The 18,827-nt window shown below is 39.4% G+C and overlaps 2 protein-coding genes across 20 annotated transcripts in view; both read right to left on the bottom strand.

Annotated features, from left to right (window-relative positions):
• lmo7a (LIM domain 7a) overlaps positions 1–12,795 on the bottom strand; it is a 48,874-nt gene extending 36,079 nt beyond the window's left edge. For 4 of the 18 annotated variants that reach the window (XM_057335333.1, XM_057335336.1, XM_057335327.1 and 1 more), the window contains exons 1-3: positions 12,577–12,794; positions 8,239–8,309; positions 2,849–2,918 (exon numbers count right to left, since the gene is read on the bottom strand). In XM_057335333.1, the coding sequence (XP_057191316.1) occupies positions 2,849–2,918; positions 8,239–8,309; positions 12,577–12,642 (207 nt within the window). In that variant the 5' untranslated portion in view covers positions 12,643–12,794. Of the gene's footprint in view, positions 1–2,848; positions 2,919–8,238; positions 8,310–12,576 lie in introns of all 18 variants that reach the window. The other 14 variants (XM_057335337.1, XM_057335335.1, XM_057335326.1 and 11 more) reach the window with 8 other exon arrangements.
• Positions 12,796–13,477: 682 nt separating this feature from the next.
• Positions 13,478–18,757, bottom strand: uchl3 (ubiquitin carboxyl-terminal esterase L3 (ubiquitin thiolesterase)). 2 transcript variants are annotated; one of them, XM_057336784.1, is made up of 9 exons: positions 18,584–18,757; positions 18,405–18,416; positions 17,919–18,047; positions 17,527–17,683; positions 17,326–17,411; positions 17,031–17,078; positions 14,713–14,788; positions 13,992–14,050; positions 13,478–13,834 (listed from the first exon to the last, which is right to left on the bottom strand). In XM_057336784.1, exons 1-9 carry the CDS (start codon positions 18,623–18,625, stop codon positions 13,751–13,753), a joined length of 693 nt encoding a protein of 230 aa, XP_057192767.1. In that variant the 5' UTR covers positions 18,626–18,757; the 3' UTR covers positions 13,478–13,750. The 2 variants fall into 2 exon arrangements, with proteins under 2 accessions (XP_057192767.1, XP_057192768.1); XM_057336785.1 differs by lacking the exon at positions 18,405–18,416 and having other exon boundaries at positions 13,479–13,834; positions 18,584–18,756.
• Between the last annotated feature and the right edge of the window lie 70 nt (positions 18,758–18,827).

Genomic DNA, 18,827 nt, shown 5'->3' with positions numbered 1-18,827 from the left:
CTATCAGACATACCTGTGCTATCTGGATAGGCATCGCTAGTTACACAGTATAACATCATTTGTGAGTTAATCTATGGCATTCTGTCTATGTTGATGTAAATTCTCAAAATCTTCTGAAACATAGCAACGTAGTATTTAATCATTTAAACTATTGAATAGGGAATAACTTGCCAGTTCATTAAACTGAAATTTTAACACTCATACATTATTGGCGTAATAAAACCTAACCGTAAAATATAAACGTTTAAAGAACGCATTTTTAAAGCTCGGTGGCCTGTGGAAAATTCTATTCAAATAATTTGTTCTGCCAATTCTCCGTTCGCAGTGTTGAGGCTTACTTCAAATATATCCATTCCGCTCAATTATAGGGGGTTTATGAAGGGCTGTGCTCTCTGGAGTCATCTCTCCTCTCAACCTCAGGGTAAAGCCCTTCCAGAATGAGTTTTCTAATGTGGTCGTATAGAGTGCCACACTAGTGTAGGCTTCCTCTCTTTAGATTGTTAAAAGGAGTATCGGCTATCTGGGGAAGCACGAGGGTAAACCGCCGCTCCTGGTTTGATGGAACAAGGAGTGTGCAAACTATGGGAAACTGATCCAGGGATGAGCTTAAGCCAAACCCTGAGTAGAGCTCAGCAATCCGAAGCCAGAATCACTACATAGTCCACAAAACCAGAGATTTCCGTTTCTACGCTATAATGAATCTTGATTTAACCAAATCAACAGCCATGATAAAACCTCTGTATTAGAACGAAATTGTGTTCAACAAAGCTAAGCATCCAGAATGAACTATAACAGCACCGGTAAGATTTCAGAAATGGGAACAAGCCTTTTATTTAGTGGAAAAACAGATTTCATAAGTCATAAATATAGCTATAAAGAGTCTACTGTGTTCTTGCAGAAATGGTGTTTTTTGTTAGCTCAGAGACAGTGCTCTTACTACGCAGTCGTAACGAAATTTAAGAAAACAGAAACATTCTCCAAACTGTGTATTTTTCCTTGCATATCTTCGCTTTCTTGCCATTTAAGACCTCAATTGTGTGTTTATGCTCAGTAGGGGTTGGAACCATTTTATGGAAATACCTCTATGTTGCTGTTGGATATGGAGATGCTTATCCAGGCCTACCTGGGTAAACAGTTTTAAAGGGCAATAGGAAATAAATGAGCTTGCATGTTTGCATAGATTAGCCCCAAAGTTTTTGATAAACACATGATTTAGTCCAAGCTCATAGGTCACATCTCTGTGTTATTAAACTTAAATACTAAATAAAACATTTTATTTAGTGAAACTTATGTTGTTCCACACCTGTACGGCTTTCTTTCTTCTGCCGAACACAAAAGAAAATAATTTGATGAACACCCATGGTGAATTGAATACAATAGCAGAATATAATGGCTCACTTTAATACATAATGAAGCACTTAAGAATGTTTATTAAATGAAATTGTGCAGGATACCATGTCATCTCAATACATCACTTTCATTACTGTAGTTATGCTACATCTGTAAAAGCAAAAGAAAGCTGCATACATAAAGAAAGGTGTCTGTAGCAAAGTTCAATAAAACGGAAGGAAGGAGGCGGGAACCGGCGAAAATTCAAAACATTTAATCAAAAACAAATAAACAATAAACAACAGCAAAACAGGCCGGCAGCCCCTCACGGACGACTGCCGGCCACACAGACATAAACAAACTAAAACAAAACTTAACTAATGTCCGGGCCCGGTCCTCTCGCGCCGTATTCTCCTGCCGTTTGTCCCTTTATGCTTCCGCTCCTCCGTGAGAGATACGAGGCCGGAATGACGCCCAGCTGACACTCATTATCAATCGCGTCCCGGCCTCGCTTCTTCCTCCCACGGCTCTCGTCACGCCTCCCTCGACACAGTGTCATTTCAAGATGCTTTTATGGCAGCCATGATTTAACTTTTTCAACAAAACTTATGATCAGTGAGCTGCATCTGTGTCCTTGCTGATGTTTCATCAACATAAAAGTGAGTCAAAGTATTGCCATTAAATTAAATTCACCTAGCTGAATATTCATTAAATTATCTTCTTTTGTGTTTTGAATAGGAAAGAAAATAATACGGGTTTGGAACAATGGAATTAAATAATTTAACTGATTCTTTAAAGGCACAATATGTCATTTTCACAGCTAGAGATCACAAAGCAATAATAAAAGATCGATGGCACAATAAAGGACATGAAATGATGGGAGTTGTTGTCATAACTTCCACTGGCAAATGGAAATCAATTCAACTGAACTCAAAGTCATGCTTATGTTTCATAAATTGTGTTCAAAATTAAGTTTTAACGTAAGCCAACACAGTGGCTTGATAGAAACAACAACAGAATGGCGTCCTACATGCTACTATCTTTGCATGTTTCACTGGTTTGCCATGCGGTGTTTGATTGTATGTGGCACTATACAAATCGATCAACATACAACATCAACACTGTGCTAGTGGTTTTTGAATATTTTAATGCAAAATCTTGCATACTGTGCCTTTAAGAACAATATATGGCATTGGTTATCATATCAAAGTACAGACTTAGATGCTCCACCTTATTTACCATGTGCGTGAATCAGTCATAACGCAGGAATCGCAATGGAAAGTTGGACACCTGGTGGGAGTTTTGACTTAAACAAATGACTATACTGAACACCAGGTCTAAGTAAATGATAGACTCTATTCACACCAAATACCTATTTACGTATCAGCCACTCAGTGAATCATTCCTGAACTTCTAAACTTCTAATGGTGGGTTTAGGTTACAGATAACACACAGGTTAAATACTACAACTGAATTCTGCTGAAGTGTTCATGTCTAGGCATCAGAGAAAGCAACCTACCAGGCCAGCAATAGGTGTGGAGAGCCTGTTTAGTTTCTTGATGATGCCAGGCTTGATGTTGTTGATCAGACTGAAAGGAGAAAAATAACACAAGTCAATACAAGCAATCTTAATGTTTGTTGGTCGCCAGTTTACAGCATCCTTTAATTCTGTCCATCTGGCTTCAGTTAACAAGTCATCTAATGCCTAAAAAAACAACAACCAACCAGTTCTTTGTGGAAACATACACAGACATTAGTTCACAGCCTTGTCTAGTTGTGTGTGAAATTTTTTTGAAAGAGAAACCGCCACTTAAGCAGTATAGTACAAACTTAAAGGAATTTAAGCATAAACAAATAATTTTCGATTAAAATGTCTTTGTTATCTTATGGTGAAATTCCAGAAAGAACCTACGTCCATCATTAGTTAACTCCAGTGGGGTAATAAATGTCTTCTAAAGTGATATGTTTGTTTGAGAAAACATTTCATACTTAGCAAAACTGAAATGTGAACTAGCAGAGCATTTCAAAATCTCGCCAGATCTCATTGGTGCTTGATTTCCTTGTGACAAAACGTTCATATGACAACGAGACATGAGAGAAGCAATGAGATTTGAAATGAGGGTAAGTAAATTATGAGAGATTTTTGGGTGACCTGTCTCTTTAAAGATAATGATGAGTGTAAAACTAAATATGGGATTTTAAGTTTTGTTACGTGAAATACAGGGAGAGGCAGAAAGCAACATCTGTTTCATATCTTTTTTCACCTATTATGTGTAATTACTTATATGGAAATATTTCCTTTTAATGAAAATGAATAAACCCAAATATGCATGTAAATATTATTTATTCGTGGAAGTGACCAAATGTAAAGAATTACACAGCATTTGATATTTGTAGTGGTTTTAGAGCTGCCATTGTTGTTAAAGCCATTACTGTCACGGTCCCACCGTCTTGTTTATGAAATTCTAGTCGTGTGGTGGGATCGGGGCAGAGTCCTTAGGTTATGTCTGGAGAGAAACATATTGTTGTCCGTTTGACAATAATATACGTTCTCTCCAGTGTCTTGTCATTGGCCCCATTCCTCTCGTTTCCTCGTTATCTTTCCCTGAGTGTTTAATTACCCACACCTGCCCCGTGTCGTTATCCTTTGTCTGTCTTCCCTATATAATACCCTCATGTGTCATTGTCCTGTGTCGGTCATTGCGTGTGTATGTACTACGTCGTGTATGTGAATCGTGCCAGTCGTTGTTCCTGTGTTCCTGTTTCTATAACCCAGTCCTGTCTTAGTAAGTGTTAGTTTAGTTTCTGTCAAAGTGTTGTCTAGTTTATTGTTTAGGTAGTCTTGGTCTTGTTGCTCGTTTTATTATTTTGTTATCTTTTCGTTCACCCCCTCGCGGGTGTTTTTGTTTCTTTGTATTTTTAATAAAGTCTTGTTTGTTAACCCCTTCACCGCCTGCCTGCATTTGGGTTCTCTTCTGCCAATCCGTGACAGAATGACCGACCTCTATCGAACCCAGCAGGCGGCTCCCAAGGACGGCAAGGCGTCGTCCCCCGATCGGCCTGGCTCACTTGCTACTGGGGTTCCGCCAGGGGATTATGGGGACCGGAGTTCGCCAGAGCATTCTCGGCGGTGGCAGAGGCGACCGGGTTCAGTGATGCGGAGTTGAAGACAATCTTCAACTGCTGCCTCACCCGGCGCCTCACACCGTCGGAGAAGAGGCTGCTGGCTCCTCTCGGGTTTGCGGATATGGTCAGGTACGTGGCCAACCGGGATGATCCCGGGAGTGGAGTTCCATTTGGAACTTCCGCTCCACGGTCGAGCTCCCGGGGGGTTTCGTCCTGGCTGCCGCTGCCCGGGGGGACTCAGTACCCTCTGGCTGGAGCTCCAGGTTCCCGGTTCCCTGGTGGCGACGGTGGCGAGTGGGGAGAGAAGGACTCGGGGAGACGTCTGGGGGTTCCCCCAAGCTGAATTACCTCCGGTCCCCACGGGTCGCCAAGATGGCTGCAGACCCGGGGTGCGGAAAAGGAGGAAGGAGCGTTACGGGGGAACGTGCTGTCCAGTGCAGCCGGCACCACTCCGGTGCAGCCGGCGTCCAGTCCGGTGCAGCCGGCGTCCAGTCCGGTGCAGCCGGCGTCCAGTCCGGTGGTCCAGCCGGCGTCCAGTCCGGTGATCCAGCCGGCGTCCAGTCCGGTGATCCAGCCGGGTCCAGTCCGGTGTCCAGCCGGCGTCCAGTCCGGTGATCCAGCCGGCGTCCAGTCCGGTGTCCAGCCGGCGTCCAGTCCGGTGATCCAGCCGGCGTCAGTCCGGTGCGCCGGTGTCCAGTCCTGTGTCCAGTCCTGTGTCCAGCTCCTGTGTCCAGTCTTGTCTGTTTGGCCAGCCTGTGTCCGGTGATCCAGCCGGCGTCCAGTCCGGTGATCCAGCCGGCGTCCAGTCCGGTGATCCAGCCGGCGTCCAGTCCGGTGATCCAGCCGGCGTCCAGTCATGTCCAGCCGGCCTTCCAGCCGGCGTCAAGCCCTGTCCAGCTGGCCCCTGGGAAACTGCCAGGGCCAAAGTCTGTCCCCCCAGGACTCCCCCTAAGTCCCCCAGGACTCCGCGCCCTCGAGCGCAGCCGGGGACTGGGACTTTTCCCCACCCCTATGGACTGCCCCCTATGGGCCCTTGTTTGGTCCCTCCCCCCCTCCCATGTTTGTTATTTTTGATGTCTCACCCAAGTCCTGTTGTTGTCGTGTCATGTTTGCCCTTAATTTTGTTTTCTTTGTTTTGCCTTGTCCTGTCTGTCTCCCAGTCTGTCATGTCTTGTTTGTCAACCCCTTGGTGAACACCTGGGGGTGTTCATTAAGGGGGGGGGGCTCTGTCACGGTCCCACCGTCTTGTTTATGAAATTCTAGTCGTGTGGTGGGATCGGGGCAGAGTCCTTAGGTTATGTGTGGAGAGAAACATATTGTTGTCCGTTTGACAACAATATACGTTCTCTCCAGTGTCTTGTCATTGGCCCCATTCCTCTCGTTTCCTCGTTATCTTTCCCTGAGTGTTTAATTACCCACACCTGCCCCGTGTCGTTATCCTTTGTCTGTCTTCCCTATATAATACCCTCATGTGTCATTGTCCTGTGTCGGTCATTGCGTGTGTATGTACTACGTCGTGTATGTGAATCGTGCCAGTCGTTGTTCCCGTGTTCCTGTTTCTATAACCCAGTCCTGTCTTAGTAAGTGTTAGTTTAGTTTCTGTCAAAGTGTTGTCTAGTTTATTGTTTAGGTAGTCTTGGTCTTGTTGCTCGTTTTATTATTTTGTTATCTTTTCGTTCACCCCCTCGCGGGTGTTTTTGTTTCTTTGTATTTATAATAAAGTCTTGTTTGTTAACCCCTTCACCGCCTGCCTGCATTTGGGTTCTCTTCTGCCAATCCGTGACAATTACTCCCTATAGAAATGATCACTGGTGGCCCACATTTATTTTTTTTCATAAAAATCCTTTTTAAAACAACCTGAGCAAAACTTGTGTTTTAAAAAAGTACAAAAAATATTTACTATAACTGTTTTGACTTTTTAAACCAAGAAATATAATGTCACTTGTGCACCACCTTGCCGAGAGATCTGTTCACACATCTATGAAATGCACATTCTTTCAGCTCTTTGCTGTGGGCCCCAGTGGTTGTATCACAGGAGTCTTTGTTTAAAAGTGAGATCCAGAGTGACAGTATCCTCAGGTACGCCTTTGATCGCTCGTGTGCAAACAGCAAAGCTAATGGCTCAGCTCTGCAAGCAAGCAACACAGGAAAGGCTAGTGAGATTTTACTTCGGTCTGTGGTAATTAGTCTGCTGAGTCACTCGGCGGACCGTGGGGCCACAGCCCACGTGCTTCTCCAGAACTTCCCAGTCAGGTTCATTAACGGCCTGAAATCCCTGAGCTTGCACCCTGTCATGTCCAGCCACTGACCCGACAATCTCTCTTCGCCTAAACAGAGCAGCATTGCTACTGCAGCAGGGGTCCGAGCGCTGCCTCTCCCTGTGTGCCTGCACTCTGCCCTGCTCAGGTTTCTAAACCCTGCTAAAGCAGCTGGCACTGTGGATCACCTCGTCACAGATGTACTTTTAAATGCTCTGCCATCCGTGTTGTTTTCCTCAGCTTGCTGGGACAGCACGGAACAGAGATTGCGGCAAGGTACAAATTATGCCGTTTTTAAATAGAATTGCATTACATAATGAACACCGAATGACATGCAGCTGACATCAGAGGCACATTACAGTTAAAGTAAGTTGAGTTAATGTTAATTATACGTTGGTTAATATTTCATACAGTGATTTAAAGGAACAGTCCACTCAATAAATAAAAACTCTCTTGATTTACTCTCATGTCATCCCAAATGGATGTGTTGTCATATTTTAATTTAACACTTGGATATGCTGGTTTTGATTCTAGTGTTGCTAAATAAGATCAATATATTTCACTCAAACACACATATCCTTTTTCTTCAGAAGCACTTTTGGATTTTTATGTATCTGATTTTTGCTTGTTTTAACTTTTTGGGGTCTTCCCAGGTGAACAATCTGCACTAAAATACACTTTATTTAGTTAAACTGAGTACACTTTCATAAGTATACTTAAAAGTGCTCTATTTTCACACATTAATTTGTACTTAATGTATTAAAAATATAGTCTCTAGTAATTCTATTCAGGGTGTCTCAAAATAGTTGAGTACACTTACATCTTAAGTTTATCATTAAAAAGACTATTTTTGTATATTAATTACAAAACTACACGTGGTGCTTGAAAATAAAGCACTTTAAATACAAGTGTATTTCAGTGCACGTTTTTTCACCTGGGCACATATGTAAAGTGATGAACAAAAAACAAATATTATTTTAATTATTAAAAAAAGTGCTTATTTGTAGAAAGAAAGTCTTACATCTGAAATGGCATAAGGGTAAGTAAATGAGGCTACACAAAATAAAGTATTTCTTTAAGTATCTTACATAATAATAACTCATAATAATAACAGTTCATATCATATCGCATTCTGCAGTCCAATATTTTTTTTTATAATGAAACTTCACATTTGACCCTTGTTCCTGGCAACCAGTCCCCTACTTTTGAAATTCCATGTCATGTCTATTATTTCAGTGCAAATGACAATATCTGTACAATAACAAGTTGTGTAATAAGCAGGATAATGCACAAAACCGCTGCAAAACAAAACACATAATAAAGCCTTTCATGGGCTGCCTTCTTTAATATCACATACAGAGACTTGCAACGCTTATGGCAAACACACAAGAAGCAATATGTCCCTCATTTAGCAATTAAGAACTTAACCAACAAAGCTTCAAATCATAAAGTGTGCTTTAAGAATGACAAAGGTAGAACATGCGTAAAAAAATACAAAAGTATAAGTAAAGGCACTCTTACTTACTCACACAACAGAACTCCATTCTCCAGAGAACTCCGGAAATTACTGCTCCCAAACCTCTTCTGAGTGACTGCCTAAGAATCAGACAAACACAGGAAGTGCCAAAACAAGTGAGTGGGAAGGTGGGATGTTCAGCGAGAGGAAAGCAACAGTTGTTCTTCCAAGCTGCAATTCCAGAGGACTAGCAAACCAGTACAACAGCACGGTCTCTTATGGAGAATCTTGGGTTATTCAGTAATCAGGGCTGAAACCCAGCGGCCAAACCACAGTGAAGTAGAGCATCTGGAGGAATGTCACAGTTTTGCACACTGCTTCATGTCTTTGCAATGCTCTCAAGCAGCTCCTGCAGGACACAGTAGGCAGGCGGCCTGTTGTTGTTCCTCGCACACAGGGAAGCATTTATGTTGCGTTTATACCCTCAGAGTCCGCTTTTACGACGAGCCCCGTCGATCCACACCTCATATAACATCTATGAGTAAAGCCCCTTTTTCCGAATGTTTTCCATTTTCAGATTTAAAGACACAACAACAAACAGCAGTTGTTATTTAGCTTTCCAGAGACAATGTCATGAGTAATCTCAATGTGTTTTGTATTACCGTACACCATTGGTGCAGGAAGAAATCATTTTGCATAAATACTTTCACCATTTTACAGACATTGTGTAATGTCTTCAAGACTGACTCGTGCAGAGACTGTTTTTATAATCAAAGACAACAAAGTTACAGGGTGAGATTAGATACGAAACAACTAAATATGAAAAAGATAAGAAATCTAGAGATGTCAATAAAGTAAAACCACTTATTGATAGCATCGCCTCTGTTATTTCCAAAAGTACACTAAGCTGCTTTGACTTGGCTGTTTCTCAGCAGCATGGCATGTATTCAGAGGGCGTGGAGAGCCTTACATGTAAAAGGACACTGACTATGTCGAGAACGGTATTGACTAAGATCTAAACCACAATGTAAGTCTCCTATTGTTGGCTTTCTGTCAGAAGCAGAGCTTTAAAAGAACACTTTCTATGTCTGGCGAACAAAAGGAGGCCAAAAATAATAGGCACATTTTGGTATTAATGATGTGTGGACAAATGCTGTGATTCTCTCCCCAGATCATGTTTCACTGCAAATTACAAACCAAAGGCAGATCATTTTAAAGAGATTTTCAGTCTTTTAGAACACGTGCTTAAAAGTAATTTTAAGCTCAAACTGCTGCTTACATACAGAAAAGATTAAAGGGATTCTTCACCCAAAAATTAATTTGTCATAATTTACTCACCCAGCATGAAACCTTAAACCTGCATGAGTTTCTTTCTTCAGCAGAACACAAAAGAAGATATTTTAAAGAATGTTGGTAACCAAACAGCAGCGACACTCATTCACATCTATTGTATGGATACAAAACCAATGCAAGTTAATGGTTAACGGTTAACAACATTTTTCAAAATATCTTCTTTTGTGTTCTGCAAAAGAAAGTAAAATTCCAAAGATCCATGTGAATTTAGTAAATTGCATACAGTGTTACATTGATCTGTGCCTTTTAAAGCTAAAGATAAAGTTAACATGGCAATAAAGGAAAAACTAATTCCAGAATCATTTGGCACAGACGCTCACGTTGACAAATAACCTCATATACCATATTTGCGATTTATATAATCATGCAAACCATCACAAGTGTATGAAGACACAATAGGTTAATCATGTGGAGCACATTTCACACAGCATGGTGCCGTAAACATTATAGTTCAGAGACGTATGAAATCCTGACCCCTGCTGTTCCTTTTAGTGTAATGCCTCCCTTAAAAGGATCCACCACCCAAAAATGAAAATTCTGTCATGGTTTATTCACCCTCAAGTTTTCCCAAACCTGTATAAATCATTAATTGTTTTGATTAACACAAAGAAAGCTATTTTGAAAATGTTAACAACTGACATTTCTGGGACATCATTGACTACCATAGTAGGAAAAATTGTATCTTTTTTTTTTTGTTCTGTTGAACACACAAAAAAGATGTTTTGACGAATTTAGAAAGCAAACAGTTCTAGGGCATTCAACCCTTTTATTTATTTAAACACTAAAATGGAAAATACTGCTCCCAAACTAAGATTAAAAACTAAGATCTGAGATCTAAGTGGTCAAACAGTGCACCTTTAACCCACAAGCCTCTCAGCCTCTCAACTACCAATAAATAAATGTTTCTGGTTGTAAGGTTGTAATATCATCAACTTACTTCTTAAGCTTACGTTGTGATTACATACTGTACTTGTTTAAATAGCAGGTTTTGGCTGACGTGAGGCATGTAATTCTAATTCATCTGCAAATTTGCACCAAAGCTTGTGTTCATTCATGAATGCACAATAAGCCATTCCAAGTTGTTTGGACACCGGGAATACAACACATTGTTAATTGTGCCAAAGTGCCTTTATCCCTATATCCAAGCAAGGTTGACTGAACATATGAAGGACTATAATGGCACAATGTTCATAATTTTCAAATTAAGAATTTAACCATACAAATAAACGGCGAGGCCCAATAAAATATTTAACAGTTTGATATTTTTGTCAAATTTTTATTTATATTAAAAAAATGATAAGAAATATATATTTTTATTATGTATTTGAATGCTCATTCTGTCTAATTTTAAAATAGCTATTAGACACCCTCGGAAATGGCCACAGCCCCCCTGTTGAGAACCAATGACATTACTTCAGCATTACACCAAAGGTGTTACAGTACAGTGAATTTGCTATTGGTCTTTTTTCTTACACCTATTTGGATACTGAATTCTGATTGGTCTTGTTTTCTATTATATAGTAAATCATTCACCATTGCTTTCAAACAACATAGTGACTGATTCTTGTGTGCAGCCTAAACGTGAAAACGACAACAGCTGAGGCAGCCCTGGTGCTACATTTCATTCATACAGAATCAAAGTCTGAAACTATAGCTCGCATAAACCTTCTACACTATTCTTTAGCTGCCATGCAAATATTTTCTCCAAATAAATGCAAATCTACTTTAAATTACTTTTAGCATAAAAAGTTGAAGTCTAATTATTACAACGGCTAGTGGCAGCTTTATTAACATTCCTGCACCTTGACATTTCTAAGTCAGTTGTACCAACTAATTCAGAAGGCTGTGACTTTAACAAGCTGAGAACTAACCCCAGAGTAAAAACAAGAACGTCTTAGCCCAGTCATGGTGCCTGCCTGGTGCAAGAGTGAGCACATGTGACAAGCTCCAGATCGTTCAGCTGACCACAGCACCCTGAGCTTTTGACAGACACAAGCACAGACTCACAGCCCTGCTCCGTGCTCCTCACACCCGTCAACACGTGAATCATTCAGATCAGAGTCAGACGCTAAACGACACATCACCTTGCTTTGCGGGGGAGCAGCTCGAGGCTGAAACTGCCCTGCCAAGGTTCACTGGCCATGACAATGAACCAGTGTGCATGTGTGGGAGACTGATGTCACAGCGAAAGCATTCCGATTCACCCCTCATGAATCAGGAACAATATTTGTTCAGTTACAGACAGTGCAGTTGGCCCTGCCAGCTCCCGCTGAGATGGGGAATTCACGAGGATAGGAAAGTCCTAATCAGTAATGCCCTTGAATTTGGTGGAATAAACCCAGCAAAGCGTTAAAATTGTTTTTGTAGTACTTGGTTTTCCATTGTGACAGTTCTGAGTGCTTAAGGCAGCATGCTTACTGTTAGTAAGACGTCATAACTTGACAGCAGGTGCAAAAGATATGACATGCTCTGAAAACACAATGCCTTCTGAAAATCAGTTTTCCAAAGTGAATTTGACAAAGGCCAAACAAAATATATTTGATGAACTTTATCATTAAAATAAGGAACTATTGCTTTGTATCTTGGTGGTATTCTCAGCTGCAAGTTAATAATACTTTTCTGTATAGTGCGATTTAAGTTGGATATATAGGAAACTAAGTTTTACCTTCATTAGGATAAAAAAATCCAAATCCAGTAATACAATTGCAGTGCATAAATTTACCAATCCGTATACCAAATTTTCTTTATTAAAACTAAATGAACTATAATAATTGACCTATTCAAAAACTTAAGGTTTTACTAATTTGTCACTAAAACAAACAATTTGTAAACTCGCTACATTTCAAACAGAACAAAGTTAGCCTATCTATTCTCAAACTTAATAATTTACTGTTAAACAACCATTCAACAGGTATGTGTAGCTAAGTAACGTTAGTCTACACTAAGAGAATTAATTCTTCAGGTTGTAGCCTATGTGTAACGTCCAGAGGGATGAAAATGACTTTTGTGATTTATAGCCATGAGATAACATGTGAAAGTGAGAAAAGTTCTTACCTCTATCCATTTCTGTGCTTCTGAGAAAGCAGACTCATAATCCACCGATGACTGCTGCCACTCCATCACTCACATTAGGTGAGATTCACGCGCTTGCAAATGCAAAATTAAAAAAATCTGAGGATAGTAAAATAATCAGTAATCCCACTTTTCCTATGCGACCACCCTAAGCGTTATTTTAAAACTCAAGGAGAACCAACGAACGATTGGCGAGAAAATTACGTCTTTATTGTGTCTTTGGCTACTCGTGAGAAACTTTAGTTGGCTTTGTGGGAGTTATACGCCCTCTAGTGCGTCAGATATAGGCTACACCTAACCTCCTACTAGCTTACGTTACAAAAAGTGCTTTTCAGAAAAAGGCCCAAATCAGTAAAATGATCCGATCCTCCCATCACATCACTAGCTCGCATTATCCGAACAGACTGAAAGTATGAGGAAGAACTGCAGGTTCGTTTTAAACGTAAGAATCAGACGTGCGCTGCACACAATATGAGACAATATGAAAATACATAGTTAAATAATCACAATATGTCACAACAAAGCGATAGATCATCCTAAGAATTTATTAAGTGGAAATGAATGTGCACTACTATTAGTAAAAACCGTAGAAGTAGCTATTGTTAGTTTATGTTAACTAGTGCTCCAAAATTATTAACTAATATAACAAATGGAATCTCACTGTAAATTGTGACCAGATAAGTAGGCTACTCTTTAATCAACAAGGTCAATTTAAGATAAAACATTTGGGTTTGTTCTTTGTTTGTTTTGGTCTATCTGATCTCAATGAATTATGGAATCATCTCTACTGTTTATTAAATACGTTTTTCTGCTGCTTTCTTGAGAACACTGTAAAGGACTTTATTTAGAAGTGTGAGGACACCATATACAATAACACATTGGGAGATATGTGTATAATTTTGGAGGAAGTGAGTGGGAATCAATGTGAACACAAAAAAACGTATATTTATTATATATAAACTTATCGGAGATGACTCTGTATAAACAGTTGTGGGATACCATTTATTTTCATAATCTTTTAACAGCATGTATCTGTCGAAGTCACAACTTTATACAAATTCATTATCAAAGTCAGAGTTGAACCGATAATGTATAAATGCTAAAGCAAACAGCACTTCTGAACGATTGGCAGTTTTAGGTAAAACATCAAGAATATTTATGCTTTGGAAAGAGCCACCACAGTAAAGCGGAGCTCCTGGGGATCCCGTGCCATGAACCTCTTGCAGACCTCTGCAGAATCCTGCAAACCAAACAAAATTAATGGCCAAAACCATAAAAAATACTCTGCCAATCCAAAGAGATTAAATACTTAAATAAGGAATATCAACAAATAAATCAAACAGAAAATAGACAAACTGCCAAGAGTCTGCACATCCACATTAGAAACATAAAGCCACCTCAAGAAATGTGTCCTCTGCGGTTTTCCCATGAACAACTGGAAAAGGCTTGCGTCCATCTGCAACATATAAAAAAGTATGAAATAACCCTAATATAAGACTTATAAGACACTGCTTTAAAATGTTTGACCAAAGGTAGACACCTCTTCTAATTAAGTTTTGGTTATTTCAGTCATTTCTGTGGGGACGAATCATAATCCCACACCACGCATACCATTTTAATTTTACTGTGTGCTTTCAACCTTGTGGTTACGGTTTGGGTCAAGTCCTTTTTTTATTTTGGTATGACAATGCCAATGTACCATAGAGAAATGGTTTACTAAATCTGGCGTGGAAGAACTTGGCTGGCCTGCACAAAGCCCAGACCACACCACAGGGATAAATTGGAACACATTCTGGGAGCCTGATTGTCTAACATCGCTGCCTGACCTCTAAATGGAAGAAAACGGCTGCATCCATGTTCCAACATCTAGTGGAAAGCCTCACCAGAAGAGTGGAACATGTTATAACAGCTAATGTTTTTTGGCAAGCTTTGGGAATCAAATGGTTAGTGCGTTGGTGAGGCAAAGATGATGGGTGAGGCAACAGTGAAACAATGCTGCAATACATTATATTATAATACGATTTTAAAACAGCACTTGCATTTATTTGCAATTTGGACTAAATTTAACCCTTCCAAATAGCTTAATAACAGAATAATTATTCATCGTCATGTACCTACCCAGTTCATATAAATGTCCGTCAACATTTACAAAAGCAATAAAATGCAAATCCACTTTTTCATCTAAACTTGGAGCCTGTATGGGTGAGCAGAGTATAGAAACAGTTAGCATGTTTCATGATTTTAAATATCATGTCCTACAAATACACTTTTTACAATATGAAGTAAACCCAAAAAGTTTATATACATTAAAGAAGTTTTACATTAAATAAGTTAATACATGTTGTTTATAAACCACCACCCCCCCGAACTGAAAAATGTCAGCAGAAAAATAAAGAAAGCACAGGAGAAACACAGAATAAATTACAACAATTTATCAAAATAAAATACATGTAATATATACAAACCCGATTCCAAAAAAGTTGGGACACTGTACAAATTGTGAATAAAAAAGGAATGCAATAATTTACGAATCTCATAAACTTATATTTTATTCACAATAGAATATAGATAACATATCAAATGTTGAAAGTGAGACATTTTGAAATTTCATGCCAAATATTGGCTCATTTTGGATTTCATGAGAGCTACACGTTCCAAAAAAGTTGGGACAGGTAGCAATAAGAGGCCGGAAAAGTTAAATGTACATATAAGGAACAGCTGGAGGACCAATTTGCAACTTATTAGGTCAATTGGCAACATGATTGGGTATAAAAAGAGCCTCTCAGAGTGGCAGTGTCTCTCAGAAGTCAAGATGGGCAGAGGATCACCAATTCCCCCAATGCTGCGGCGAAAAATAGTGGAGCAATATCAGAAAGGAGTTTCTCAGAGAAAAATTGCAAAGAGTTTGAAGTTATCATCATCTACAGTGCATAATATCATCCAAAGATTCAGAGAATCTGGAACAATCTCTGTGCGTAAGGGTCAAGGCCGGAAAACCATACTGGATGCCCGTGATCTTCGGGCCCTTAGACGGCACTGCATCACATACAGGAATGCTACTGTAATGGAAATCACAACATGGGCTCAGGAATACTTCCAGAAAACATTGTCGGTGAACACAATCCACCGTGCCATTCGCCGTTGCCGGCTAAAACTCTATAGGTCAAAAAAGAAGCCATATCTAAACATGATCCAGAAGCGCAGGCGTTTTCTCTGGGCCAAGGCTCATTTAAAATGGACTGTGGCAAAGTGGAAAACTGTTCTGTGGTCAGACGAATCAAAATTTGAAGTTCTTTTTGGAAAACTGGGATGCCATGTCATCCGGACTAGAGGACAAGGACAACCCAAGTTGTTATCAGCGCTCAGTTCAGAAGCCTGCATCTCTGATGGTATGGGGTTGCATGAGTGCGTGTGGCATGGGCAGCTTACACATCTGGAAAGGCACCATCAATGCTGAAAGGTATATCCAAGTTCTAGAACAACATATGCTCCCATCCAGACGTCGTCTCTTTCAGGGAAGACCTTGCATTTTCCAACATGACAATGCCAGACCACATACTGCATCAATTACAACATCATGGCTGCGTAGAAGAAGGATCCGGGTACTGAAATGGCCAGCCTGCAGTCCAGATCTTTCACCCATAGAAAACATTTGGCGCATCATAAAGAGGAAGATGCGACAAAGAAGACCTAAGACAGTCGAGCAACTAGAAGCCTGTATTAGACAAGAATGGGACAACATTCCTATTCCTAAACTTGAGCAACTTGTCTCCTCAGTCCCCAGACGTTTGCAGACTGTTATAAAAAGAAGAGGGGATGCCACACAGTGGTAAACATGGCCTTGTCCCAACTTTTTTGAGATGTGTTGATGCCATGAAATTTAAAATCAACTTATTTTTCCCTTAAAATGATACATTCTCTCAGTTTAAACATTTGATATGTCATCTATGTTGTATTCTGAATAAAATATTGAAATTTGAAACTTCCACATCATTGCATTCTGTTTTTATTCACAATTTGTACAGTGTCCCAACTTTTTTGGAATCGGGTTTGTAAATGAAGATATCTATATATACTACAAACCAGATATACAAAATTGTGTTAATCTATGTATCCAAATAAAAAAAACAAAGAAAACAAGGTTTGTTTTACTGTACATTTACTGTAATTTCTTTACATGACTTAATGACTAGTAATTAAAAAACAACAACACGTTGAAGCTCCGCCCACTTCCATAATCTCTATTTCTAAAAGATCAAAGTCTAAACCTCCGATATCTACAATATGGTCGATGTCCCAATATATGCTTTGTTGGCCTGTTACTTCAAAGCAAAACATTACATGGAAAAAATCCCTAAATGGAATAAAAATGTGTGAACAATGTTGGTAATACTTGACTAGTTTTTTTTACTTCTCTGTATTTTGCAAATACTAACCTCTGTTTGTCCTTCCTGAGCACTTGACTCATGTGTTACACGAATACTCTGAAATCATACAAACATCAGTACTGTGAATAAAGGCTTCATTTAGTTTCCTTCAAATGTTTACTGAAAACAGTTAGATGTAGTTAGTGTGGGCTGTCCTACAATCCATTCCGCAAAATGTCTACTGTTTACACATGATACATTATTGCTCATTCTGTTGCCTGATGCTGGACTGACTGCAAACTCACATATATTTGCTATATACAGTAGATGCACATGGTAATTCAAAGACATACAATTTTACTACCTCGTCTTTTTCAAGGAAAGTTGCTTTTTCCTCTGGGCTCATCTTTGCAGTTTGCAGTAAAAATTCTTTTAGTGGTGAAGTAGGCTCTGCAAAAGAACACATCAACAAGCACAAAATACATTTAACATGTAAACGAAACAACTAACATATTGTACTACAGTTGGGAAAACCATTCTAGAAAATACAAACACTGACACCTACCAAATTCCAGATGCCTTTGATTGTTTGCAACAGCATGGATCAACCCTATTGTACCACAAGCATTGCCAATGGTCTGTTTCATGAAGTAGACCCCAGAGGACACCTCTTGCCCTTGTGCTTTAATTTTTGCCTCTTCTTCCTGTCTAAAAGTTTCATACTGTATAGGGAAAAGGAACTATTTTACTAAACATAATCCTAGTTTCCTTGTAAAAAAAATCTGTGATAAAGCATCCAAGTGATCAAAAACAAGTATGATTTAATGTATATATATATACATATATTGAACAGTGATTATAATAAAACTATCAGAAGCAATCATATCCTATTGCAGGAGGTGAATATGATGAATATATTTAAATATAAAGTTTATATGGGCGTGACTGCAGTCATACCTCCTCTGTTATAGGGAAGAGCAATAGAACGGCACACACTGGTCTTGGCACCAAACTGAGAACTTCAAGTTCCAAACCATACACATCCCCAAACTGCCAGGTAGGTACCAAGCCCAGCTGTCGTAAAAACTTTTACAGGTACAACACAACACATACATATTAATAACAATTCATGTAACGGTAAAAAGGGTTCAAAGTAAATAGGTAAAGAATTGAACAAGTATATGCAAGGGTCCACACAATGTTTTTCAAGATAAAAGTACACACCGTTATATTTTAAACTAATGTAGAAAGAGAATATATATTAAAACATGTGAACTTAAGTTATTAACAACAAAGGAAATGCTTTATTTGTCACAAATCAAATAACAGAAAAAGGTGCAATTGGTTTGATCTCAGACGTGCTAAAATAAACCTGAATCATTCATTTGGCACTAGTTTTGATTGATTCCTAGACACACCCAGACAGCCGAGACATCTACTCACTTGGTTCATAACCTGAAAAAGCAGACACAGAACATAAAACATGTCATATAAAATATGATGACCATGACGTGAAATGCATCTTACCGTTCCTGCTAAAAGCTACCTATGAAAACGAATCGATGGACCATATAAAATTGAATTAACGGGAAAGGAGCGGGGGTGCAGGGTGACAGTAATACCTCAGGGTTGGCTTCCAGTGGTAACCAGCGCTGTCCCTCCATTTCAGACTGAGCTCCGACTAATATCGTAAATATAAAATATGATATCACAGCCTTCGAGTAATGGTGTGCAAACGCTGGACAGTTGAGAAGGAAGTTCTAGAGAATATGGACTTGTAAATGTGTGAACCGTTTTAATAGAAACCAGAGGAATACACTGTAATTCAAAATAAAAGTCATCGCCCGCTTTCTTTTATTAAGTGTG

The sequence above is a fragment of the Triplophysa rosa genome, linkage group LG6 (genome assembly GCF_024868665.1).
Source record: "Triplophysa rosa linkage group LG6, Trosa_1v2, whole genome shotgun sequence".
Classification (NCBI taxonomy): domain Eukaryota; kingdom Metazoa; phylum Chordata; class Actinopteri; order Cypriniformes; family Nemacheilidae; genus Triplophysa; species Triplophysa rosa.
The sequence above is the reverse complement of the archived record's forward strand: the minus strand, read 5'-3'. Positions and strand labels throughout refer to the sequence as shown.

Bases quoted from the DNA above. Each gene is read 5' to 3' on its own strand.
- uchl3 (XM_057336784.1), bottom strand. From the start codon at position 18,625: ATGGAGGGACAGCGCTGGTTACCACTGGAAGCCAACCCTGAG. The intron at 14,789-17,030 runs GTTAGTATTTGC...TCACCCATACAG, and splicing joins CTCAGGAAGGACAAACAGAG to GCTCCAAGTTTAGATGAAAA. The intron at 14,051-14,712 runs GTAGGTACATGA...TATATGTTGCAG, and splicing joins CGGACATTTATATGAACTGG to ATGGACGCAAGCCTTTTCCA.